A 12,192-nucleotide genomic window follows, 5' to 3' on the forward strand; every position below is an offset into this window, starting at 1 on the left:
AAGTTAAGATCAATATCTCAAGCTCTATGTGCAAGCAAGTCCTGAATCTAGGCACAAATCTGGCCCGGCATTCAGTATACTCTACTTAAAAAAAAAAAAAAATTAGAGCGGAACTGTCTCGATTGCCTTCCGGAAGACGAGGAACATGGCGTTAAGAACAGCGGCAGAAGATGCCTGACAGGAAGTTGCAATCAATAAAAGCAGCTCCAAGACTGTTGTAACCTCTCATCGCCATGAAGTCTGCTTAACACTTCTCCGTATAGGGAACAGACACTGGCTCATTTGCTTCTGACATGCCTCTCTTTTGTAACTATATTTTAACCGTCTTCATTTCACAAGAAGTTTTTGTAAGGCAGCTGATAACAATGGCACTCAGCAGCAAAAACATACAAACAAACAGAATCATAGTACCGGCCTCTTTTCTTTTTATTGTTCTGGTTTTAGTTCCTGCAAGCACGAATACTCTTCGGAACAAGCTTCTGCTAAACTTACCGTGGCAACAATTTGGAACCCGCGCTTTACATTCACAATGTGCCAATGCAGCATTTATAAAGAAAATAGTTTAGTGTAGTCGTTATAAGGCACAGAAATGAATGAAAACGAACAGGAGGTCCGTCCCCTGACAATAGCGGACAAATCAGCATCTCACCGATGAGTTAACAACATTGGTCGTCATCAGGCCAAGCTATCTGCCGAACAGATCCCCATGTTGCAGAAGGAATGAGTCAGCGTAAACAGATCAGGTATTCCCTACACTAAATCACTGCACAAAATGACTGTGATCAGTGTCCGAAAGTTTGCCGCAAGAATTTGGGCACGTTATGTATAACAAAAGGAAATGATACATAGAAATAACTGAAAGCAGATTACGGTTTCACGTCAAGACGGCACCACAAAAACTGAGCACAAATTCTGAATGGGAAAGAATGTGGCAAAGGTTCGGTCGTGTCCTTTCAAAAAGAATATGTCTAAGATAAGTCATGGTTGCGAAATACTAACATGAATTCTTTATAGAAGAATTTAAAAACTGGTAGAAGACGACCCTGGACAAAATCACTTTGGATTCCGGAAAAATGTGGGAACAAGTGCGACAATACTGACCCTACGACTTATTTTAGAAGGCAGGTTAAGGAAAGGCAAACCTACGTTTATAGCATTCGTAGACTTAGAGAAAGCTTTTGACAATGTTGACTGGAATCTCTCTCAAATTCTGAAGGTAGCACAAGTATAAAATATAGAGAGCGCAAGGATATTTACAATTCGTTCAGTAAACCAGCCGGCAGTTACAAGAGTCGAGGGACATGAAAGAGAAGCACTGGTTGAGAAAGGATTGAGACAGGGTTGTAGCCTTATGTTATTCAATCTGCACATTGAGCAAGCAGTAAAAGAAACAAAAGAAAAATTTGGAGTAGAAATTCAAGTCCAGGGAGAAGAAACAAAAACTTTGAGGTTTGAGATGATGATGTATTTCTGTCAGAGACAGCAAAAGACTTGGAAGAGCAGTTGAACAGAATGTACAGTGTATTGAAAGGAAGAAGAACACCAATTAAAGGAAAATAAGGATAATAGAGTGTAGTCGAACTACATCAGGTGATGCAGAGTAAATTACATTAGGAAACGATACACAAAGTAATAGATAACTTTTGTTATTTGGGTAGCAGAATAAATGTAACGGCCGAAGTACAGAAGATATAAAACATAGGCTGGGAATGGCAAGAAAAGCATTTCTGAGGATGAGAAATTTGTTCACATCGTATACAGATTCAAGTCTTTGGAAGTCTTTTCTGAAACTATTTGTATGAAGTGTAGCCATGTATGGAAATGAAACATGGCTTATAAACAGTTTAGACAAGAACAGAATAGAGGCTTTTGAAATGTTGTGTCACAGAAGAATACTGAAGATTAGGTGGGTAGATCACGTAAATAATGAGGAGGTAGTGAACAGAACTGGGAAGAAAAGAAATTTGTGGCTGTATCTGCTAGAAAAACGGATCAGTTGACAGGACACATTCTGAGACATCAAAAGATCGCCAATTTAGCATCGGAGGGAAGTGTGGGGGATAAAAATTGTAGAGGGAGACCGAGAGATGAATATAGTAAACAGATTCAGAAGGATGTTAGTTGCAGTAGTTATTCGGAGGAGAAAAGGCTTGCACAGGATTGAGTAGCATGGAGGGCTGCATCGAACCAGCCTTCGGACTGAAGACAACAACTAAAACTACCACTACTATTACTACTACAAGTCTAACATTCGCCTTAAATTATTTACGGGAACCATGTAGGACCTAAACCTGTACGATTAGAAGAAGATTTGAACCCCCGTCCACTCGGAATGAGAGACCACTGCCTGAAACAACGCTACACCTCACTTAGCCGGAATGGTGTGGGTCGGCGTACTCAGCGAATTAGGCTGGTGGCGCTACAGCGGCCATCTCCCTCCCCCTCCCCCCCCCCCCCACATCATCACTAAAATTGCTGTCGTTGCTGTGTCATAGAGCAGATTTTACGTCCGTTTCTGCTTCTGGTTACTATAATGTGTATAGCATAGAGAGCAGTATGTTATGTATAACCCCAGATATTTCTTAATAGACGAATGTAGAAAACAGAAATGTCGATGAAATAACAGATTCTATGGTTAGCGCTACATCAACATGAAGGTCGTTCGACTTAGTTAACTAGCTTTGGTGCAGGCGACCTTTGGATGGACGTATTTAGGAAAGAAAAATTTCTTCGTCTACTGCGATTTCAATCCGCTACCTAATATGAGGAAAGCAGCAAGTTACTAATACTTGTGTAAACTCCAGTAGCAAGAAGAACATGTCTCACTGAAATGAAACTTACCACTGATTAGATACGGGAAAATGCCTAAATAATCAGTAAGATTACATAACTCCAAATAATCTCTGAGTTGGAGAATTCAGCTGTTTGTATATGAGGCCACGAAACAACGGCTCTTTTTTCCCTCAACTGCATCTCAATACGATGGGTGACATACACTACGTTTTTCCAACTCAGCATGCCAGAAGCACCGTTCACGTGCCCAGCGCAGTCCGGGGCATTTGCAATTTCCAAAAAACGTTAGCAGACACGATGATACACTTGATAGCAGTCTATCCATCAACGGACGGTGACGGGCAACGATAACAATCGTTGCATAGAAATGACTATGGAAACTCGTTTTTCTAATCATATTGAATTATTTTGAGGATTGTTGGAGTATGCACCATTCCCGAGCGCGATCCGCCAGACAATTTTCCTCGAGTCGAAGGAAATTTTTATTCTTGGTATTCTTGACGGAATAAGTAACACTCCGTCGGACATACCGAAACCTTAGTGACACCACTTCGTTAAATTATGTTCCCGCCATTTCAGCAATCCACCATGTTTACTGGGATGTTCGGAGAAGGTGGAAACTTTAAGCCGATATTCCAGCCCTCTGCGAACTCGCCTTCAGTACCGCAACGAACACCGGCAGAATTTGTTTCTCAATTGCTCCGACTCCCTTATCGCTCCACAAGTCAGTCAATAAATGTTCCCAGCAGAAAAAGTTTTACAGCATTTACAAGATTCTCTTCTGTAGCTGCAGAAGCATGTAAAGGCGATGGAATTCTGCTCGGCGCCCGGGCAGGCGCCAATGAAAGAAACGAGAAAGCTGACGCAGCAGCCAAGGACAGTCAGGGTTCAACAATGTATGCTGCACATACAGGCTGTGAACTCGCTGTTGATACTCTGACTAGCGGGCAGCAAATGTAATTGGGGACATACCTTCTCTTTTAGCTGATGCTGAGACGAGTGTTTTTCGTGTTTTATAGTTTTGTGAACAGGCTCCAGCATAAACTGTTAGGTTGGAGGTTTTGTATGTTGCAGGGTAGCTGGATGATCCTTTATTTATCCAGTTATCACCCAGCCACGAATTCTGCTGTACTGTTTTTATATCTTTCATTGAATCTTTCCTTTCTTAATTGATTTTTTCAATTGACAGAAGGTGCGTGTGTTTGTTTTGTGTGTAGGTGTGTGTGTATGTGTGTGTGTAGGTGTGTTTGCTTTGTGTGTGTGTGTGTGTGTGTGTGTGTGTGTGTGTGTGTGTTTGTGTGTGTGTGTGTGTGTGTTAGATAAAAGTCACGAGCTGGAATGTATCGGTCTGATCGGCACCGCAACATGGGATTACATAAATAACTCGGTAGAGCACTTGCCCGCGAAAGGCAAAGGTCCCGAGTTCGAGTCTCGGTCGGGCACACAGTTTTAATCTGCCAGGAAGTTTCATATCAGCGCACACTCCGCTGCAGAGTGAAAATCTCATTATGGGATTACATATTCGTAAACATTACCGACACATTTCGTGAAGACTACCACCGAAAATGACAGAAAGGGGATGCTACCGAGCTACGCAGCATAAAATCAAGAGTAGAATTGCACGCGAATTATTTACAAAAATACGTTACCTAATAACCAAGACGTGATGGCGACCAATGCGCTTGTTCCGTTGCAAGTGCTGATCCTGTGAAAGTACTTCAGATACATTCGTTCAATCATGGGAACAAAGTCCTTTAAGGTTTACCTGGATGACAAGTACTAAGATTTTGAAGAAACTTAAACCTATTATTATTATTGGGAAGCTACTTTACAGCTCCTAGTCACCAGTCACGTTCAGCATTATTACACATGCAACATTAGTATTTAAAGACAATTGAAATTTGCTGTAGGTGCCAACATGTTAGCGAACGCATGCATGTGGCAGAAAAATAGATTTAAATACTTTTACTACTACCCACCCACTTAAATTTAGTGATTCTCTTTATTACAAATGTGCCAGTTCCAATGGCAACTAATATCACGAAAGGAGAGTATCGCAGGAACTGAGCTTTATTCACAAAATCCCGTTACGAGAAGGTCCAGCTGTCTTACTCCTACTCTAGGGCAGTTACAAGTGGACAACGTTATTTAGAGAATGCTCTTGGCACCACCTCGAGGCAATGTTGTGAATCGACTGCACGATAAGAGGCCAACACGGTCTTAACTGACACCGCAGAAAACAAGTAAATAACGAAGCTATTCTCAAAAATTATTACGACTGTCACAATTTCCATTGTCACCGATTCTCCAAAACCTGCATTCGACACTCTCACAGGAGATGATGCAACGTACAACTCATCCCCCGAGATAGGAGCACATAGGGACGATCGTGAAGTCACCAGATCCATTTTTGCAAAAAATTGGAACTTTGGGACTGTCGGTTGAAAATCGGCAGAACAATAACGTAAAATTCGGAATACAAAAAAGGGCGTAAATTTTCAATCGTTAGATAAGTATTTTCTTATACTATGAACAAAACTGGCACAACCGTACTGTTCATGAAGTTTATTAGAATTAGGTCGGTAATAAATATTTTATAAAAAAATGAACCTGTATTTTTCATTAGTCTTTCTGACATCCTTGACGCCTAGCCCGTCCACAGAAAATCCTTAACTAAAAAATTGCGCATTAGAGGGTTAAATATGAAAATATAGACTTAAAAAAGTAGTGAATGCTTTGCGTTTGTTATGAATAGTAATAAGCCGGATTGATGTTTAGGACTGTTAGTGTAGTTAATGAATATACCTGAAGTCACCTGCTTTCCGCTCTATGTTTCTCAGTACAAATGAAACCAGGAAAGGAATTAATGGGCGCACGCGGGGGGCGTCACAGTACTATCTTGCTGTTGATCGCAACCGACTGACAGGTACTTAACTGCGCAACGCGCAAACATCACCTTGTGAGACAGGCGAGCGAAACAAATCTCGCTCGAACCCGTGGGCGCTAATAACGACAGTTGGTTTGGTATTAACCCTAGCAGTGTACACCTCTGAAATTGTCACACGAACTGTACACCAGGATCACAGTGACCTTTAATTATTTTCTGGAGAAACTGCCAGAATATAGAATATTTTGTGATGAAATAGAATATTCGTACACTAAACGCATTTTATTTGACTCCTGTCATGTACTTTTTGAGTCAATATTAGTATTAATACATCCGAAGTTCGAGACTAAGTAAAAATTGCCATGGAAGCTTTTCAGTGATGAGACATGAAAGTGATCCGAATCTAAAGACTCTATTTGCAGTTTAATTAGCTGATGAAGCTATTTATTTAATAAAGGGCACATATTACACAAATATTTCGAGGTGTTCTCAATTATTCATAAATCGGTTCATTCATGATTTCCACACACTTAGAACATAGACTACAATGTTCCAATGTTGTAGGCAACTGGCTGGCTCTTCTATTAGGGACAGATGTGTTCCAACAGTGACCATTCGCTGTCTGAAATTCGGCAGACTGCGAACCGTCACTGCTGCGGTAGCATCAGTTTCTGCGTCATTTTCGTCATGAAAGTCATTTACATTGCTTTGAAGATTGTGTTCTTCTAACAATGATTCTCGTAAGACATCTTCCGTTATTAAAATACCATTCCTACATGCCATTTTCACATAGATGTACTTCACACTCGGCGATGAAGGAGTTACGCGATGTGTACTCTAGGGGCACAGTGACCCTTCAAAAAATATTTCTGTCAAATTAATTAAATAACATTGCCTCACACTTTCCAACGTCCGTCCTCTAGTGGGTCTCGCTCAATGCTGAATTGTCACTGGTGTTAGCGGCTGTGTATCTGCGGTGACGCATGCACAGTTGAAAACAAACTTCAGGATCAGAGTGACCCTGGTGTACACTTCTAACATTAAATTCCTGCGTTCGTTCAGTCTGGTACGTCTGCCGGCCTGCAAGTAGTTCTTCGGCTGCGTGCAGGACGCGCAGCCAGTCCAAGGGATAGAATGAATTTATATTAATGTTTCCACATTTTCTCCACTTAAATTTTCGTCTGCAATGCTCGAGTACAATTCGTGGTGGCCTACGTGTCGAGTAGGATCTTCATTTCAGGAGAGGTTGTTTGCCAACGTGAACCGTTCTGACCAACAAGCCACTATGCACCATTTTTTTGAACAGCCAATTTGAAGCGCGGGGCAGAAATCACTTGACTGTCGGCCGTTGCTAGAGCCTCAGACCGAGACTGGCAGCGGTCGGCTACTGTGACGCGAATACTCTCCTCTTCTCCTTATTGTTCGGACTTCGAGCCGACACCAAAACTAACACCGTTGCGTGACCTCATTGGCTTACGGACTGACAGGCCGGGTGCGCCATCTGTATTCCGTGTCAAAAAATACACACAAACTGAAGTATAATTACTCCTTTCATTACAAAGCTCCCTTCAGGCTGTAGAGCAGCGTACTAAGCTGCTGCCAGCCCGCCCCGTTCGGGAGGAACTGAAAATCAATAAAGAAAAAAAAAAAAACAACTCCCTTCAGATGGCCATATCCCTCCCTATCCCGACCCCGAACAGCTGCGCCTCAAACTCATAAACGAAAATACAAGGCCAACTCCCCAGCTCCACCACAGAAACACGATAATCGAGTGGATTCATAGACAGGTGACACTTCGCTTTCATTATATCTTATGGTCAAACAGCTGATATTGGGAGTGGAAAGAATGTTACAAATCGTGATGGCTGAGAACTATCAGGTGAGGACTCCCAAACTGAGAAACACGCATGAGAAGAGAGGTTTTGTTCGAGAATGCTTAAGGTCAACCGGTATTCGTCCAACAGCGCGTCCTAATTCATCGATACTGAGAATATCGATGGAATTTGAGCAGTCCATTAGAATCTGCTGTATCCGTTCTCTGGAACGAGGATTTTGTTCCGGGAAATGTTGACGGTCGGACAGAGCCGGTTTCTGTCGGGCTGATAAGGCGGAGGAATGGTAAGCGGGCTTCCACTACGTTGGCTGAGAACGTAACAAGGTCATGAGCCGGCCGGGCTTTTCCTGACGTAATTCTCGGAACACCGCTCCGCTATGTCTTTCGAAATTGGTGACACGGCAGTACACGGCTTACTCCTATCTGGCCACAGCACCGCCTCCTCCGGGAGTAACTAAAGCCTCATTGTCTCTGACAATGGTTCCGACCTCTGACAAGGACAGCACCGCATCGGCATTTCGAGCGGGCACATTCGGAGATAACATTTCGCGCAGTAAACAGTGACTGCGGCGCACTCATAATGAAATCATATGAACATTTCACAAATCAATTCTGAAAACAAGTCACTAAGGCTGTACCGCTCTCAAAATATCATATTATCAACTTCGCGTTTCGTGATTTTAGCTGCAGTGATTATACCATTAACTCTGTTTTAAAACCAGATCTACAACCAAAACAGTAAACACACTGCCGGCCGGTGTGGTCGAGCGGTTCTAGACGCTTCAGTCTGGAACCGCGCGACCGCTACGGTCGCAGGTTCGAATCCTGCCTCGTTCATGGATGTGTGTGATGTCCTTAGGTTAGTTAGGTTGAAGTAGTTCTAAGTTCTAGGGGACTAATGACCTGAAATGTTAAGTCCCATGGTGCTCAGAGCCATTTAAACCAAACACACTGCCTGCTAAAAACAGTCAAGCACTCAGAAGACGTAGTCGCATGTAAATGTGCAGAATTATCCGCAGGTTTGTAAATGATTCAGAGTTGCAGCTTTCTGTGACCAGTAGTACTGCCGCCAGAATGCATTATTGTGGTTCGTGTTTGGTGGTGTTACCAGTAGGGTACTGGTAGGATATATAAGGGTCGTAAATAGAGTCAGGTGTTAAGCTATCGCTGAAGGACACGGTACGGTCAATCCTCGTGAGGCACAGCATTATCAACACCTGACAGAGTTTGAAAGTAACGTCATTGTGGGACTTCATATGGTCGACTGGTCAAATCCAGCATCTCCAGATTAGTGGGATATTCAGATGTGGCAGTAGCATGCAAATGCGATGGCAGTCATCTTGCACATTAATGAACTTGCAGACAATATTAATAGTATTGTGCACTTTAACTCCTCATGGCGTAATGAGTAATCCATTAAATTTCGGGCATGCAGCCGCGCAAATATTACTTCGTCCACTGATATATCGGGCATTACTGTCCAGCCATCCTCAGCGTGAATCACAAAGATTTAAGACAAAGTTCTTTTTCTTTATTGTAATTTCATTCCCATGACCCATATGGTCAGGGCACAGTCCACTGCTCTTTAGCCAAACGGGTGTACAAAATACGTGAAAGGGGAACACATACAAAAAAAGGGGGGGATAAAATTTTAGTTTTGTAATGAAAAGCGAGTTAAATATGGCACAAAATGCATTAAATTTGGCACGAACATACATATCAAGCTAAGCTACAGATCAGTCTGTTACCACAAGTTTTATTTTGCAGTTAGATTCTTTGGCTTCAACCAGACTGCCAGCTTACAGCCTACCTAGACCTCTGTGTTAGTTGCAGAGCATCCTGTCGCCATAACCAAGACGTCAGGAGGAGGAGGAGGAGGAGGAGGGGTTGGGGGCACAACTGCACTCTAGGCCGAGAGAAAACCATTTCACTTATTGCGTGTGTGAACTTGCACCTAATTGAACACAAAATAAATCAATAAAAAACACCACACTATTAGGAAAAAAAAAGAAAAACAGACAGTTTAAAGTTTACAACGCTTTCAATGAAAAGTCCTGTCTCCGAATAACTTTCTGTGGTCACAAGGAATACGCAGTTCAGCTCCTTAATTAACTACCCAGGTGTTAAAAGAATTAGTTCGCAAGATGGAATTATATCTCTACAATTTACACCACTGTTTCCGTTTAAGTGAAATTCTAAGAGTGCGAGCGGGATGCATTGATAACAATCACTCCGAATTAACAATGAATTATAGTTTCACCAAGCAATGCTTGTATTCTTTATCGTTTCTTGAGAGAGCACACATGGAACCTAACAACAACATTACTTCTTCATAATTTACTGTCTGCCATCTATTATCTCGAATTGAACTTCAGTTTTTTATATCAATGTTATCAGCTGTAAGTGAAAGGAGCTACTTACACTGCCATCTGCAAATGTAGTTAAGGTAGAATGATCAGATTTCCAAACTCAAAATGTGGTACCCAAATTAGCAGTTGAAATGAATCGATATTTTGCTGAAACTTACTTTAATACTACATACACAAAATCGCTTGATATTTTCAAATTGGATCAACACATTCCACACTGAACGTATTTTATTCATCAGTCCACAAAGCATCTCTGATAGAGAGCATATTTTCTGAAGCAGCATTAGAGCCAGGTAAACCTAGTACAGAAGCAGTAATGAGGTGCAAATTTTTGCTGCACATATCTTGAGACGCAACGAAGTTAAAAATGGTAGATCATTTTTCATCAACACATTTAACGTTTCTTAATTCATGGTTTTTCACTTCACTTACATTTTTAATATGGTTCACTTCCTCAAAAAGCTCATCTCCACATTTTTTCTCACAATATTTTCATTGAACTCTGCAGAAATTTTGACTTCACTGAGCCGACTTCCAAACAGCTGCATATTTGAACTGAACACAGTTAAGGAACCTCAAAAATCGTGTCTCGTTCAGTTTCGTTTGATCGAAGATTGTTTTCTTTATTCTGCGTGTGTGCAAATTTCTTCTTCAATTGGGCGTGCTATACGTTACTTAAAACCCGCCATTTCAAAATATAAGGGACATTTAATGAAAAACGGCCCAACATATATCGCGAAAATACTTTTTTTTTCGGGACAACGGTTCACTTCAGGTAATTAAGGGACGATGCTGTAAAATACGGAACGTCTGGTCACCCTACGTTAAGGCCGGAATTAGCCATGGGAGCGCGCGTAGTTGCATCGCAGCTGTGCAAGAACAACCACGTGCTGTCACCAGCGTGCGTCAGGTTTGCTCATGCGCTGAACTAGAACGAAAGGCGCCAAGTAAAACAGGTGGAAGCGGATGACAGCAGGGATGACGCAATATTCGACAATACGGTACCAGTGTTTACAAACAGCGGCATTCTTGAGAAAGTCTAAGAAACCTTTGCGCTATCATGCGGCCGTTAACATGCTGTGTTCCAATTATTTGTGAAATGGAAACTGTGCCATTGTCTAATTATTATACAGAATAAAATGACGCTCATATGACAAGATGCGATTTTGTGGCTGGTGTATACAATCCAGCGCACTGTGAAAGATTATAATCTTGCATCAGCCGGTGAGAAAAGACGCTTTCTCTTATGCGTTGTTAACAGCGATGATAACTGAGCTTACCGAATCATGATCGGCTACTTCGGATTCCTTGCGAAGTCGATGACGCCGCCAGGTAAAGTCGAAAGCACGCACGATACTATTTTCGAACACTGTGCGCGGCGACGTATCCTCGTCGAAAATAGTAGCGCAAGTGGGAGGCACTACGCAGCTTCCACAGCCCGCGTGGTGGGAGGCACGTAGCAGACTGAGCGCGTGGAGTAAGTAGCCGGGGCGGGAGAGCGCGCAACAGGCGCTCATTCGTCCCCCACCCCGTCGCCCTCCCCCCACTACCGCGGGAAGCGGCTCGATCCCCAGAAGGTTGTTCTTTCATGAAAGGCGGAACAGCTGAGCAGCGGGCCGACGTAGAGCGCGGCGCGCAGATGAAAGCCGCGACCCGTTTTTTAACAGCGGAACTAACAGCGCACGCACACTGCTTTCTCCGCAGGTTGTAGCACCAATTTATTGCAGTTTCTGTTCCCGTTAAACTGCTAATTTGCTCTCGCAGTGGCACCACCAGGTCTAAGATTCTAAGGCTTAAACCCCAGTTTGCAGTAGCGACTGTCTCATCGAAATCGACTAACCGTAGTGGGTGAGCGTCATGCACCTGCCTACAAATCAGCCATCAACCACATCTTGAGTTGGACAGTGAGTTCAATTATCAACGCTGGTGACTGTACCGAATGTGTGAGAAATTATTTTTTTTTCTAAGTCATCAATGACAAATGCAGGTGGCGCACAAAAAACCGGCCCCGAGTACTACACTACTCATTGTCGTCCGCTAGCTCTCATCTATCGTTTGGAATTGCCGGTAAGAAAGCCGCTGCGACTTGGTTACGACGTGTAAAGTAAATATCTCTGCGAGAAGTATCCCCTTCACGGTGAATAGCAAGCTACCGGCTCTTTTAACCCTAGGAATACCAATGCATTTTTCATAACGCGCGTTACCAAGGGGGAGAGGGTTACTGTAAGCCCACCACAAAAAAATTTAAAAAACTAAATTCGTTAATGGTTATTGAATTATATTAACAACATACTTCTTGAAGACGTACT

The 12,192-nt window shown here is 42.6% G+C and overlaps 1 protein-coding gene across 1 annotated transcript in view; it reads right to left on the bottom strand.

The window, feature by feature from the left end:
• LOC126190126 (ileal sodium/bile acid cotransporter-like) overlaps positions 1–11,331 on the bottom strand; it is a 228,606-nt gene extending 217,275 nt beyond the window's left edge. Inside the window, exon 1 of the mRNA XM_049930996.1 lies at positions 11,164–11,331. Within this exon, the coding sequence (XP_049786953.1) occupies positions 11,164–11,171 (8 nt within the window). The 5' untranslated portion in view covers positions 11,172–11,331. The remainder of the gene's footprint in view (positions 1–11,163) is intronic.
• Positions 11,332–12,192: the final 861 nt, after the last annotated feature.

The sequence above is a fragment of the Schistocerca cancellata genome, chromosome 1, assembly GCF_023864275.1.
Source record: "Schistocerca cancellata isolate TAMUIC-IGC-003103 chromosome 1, iqSchCanc2.1, whole genome shotgun sequence".
NCBI classification, from domain to species: domain Eukaryota; kingdom Metazoa; phylum Arthropoda; class Insecta; order Orthoptera; family Acrididae; genus Schistocerca; species Schistocerca cancellata.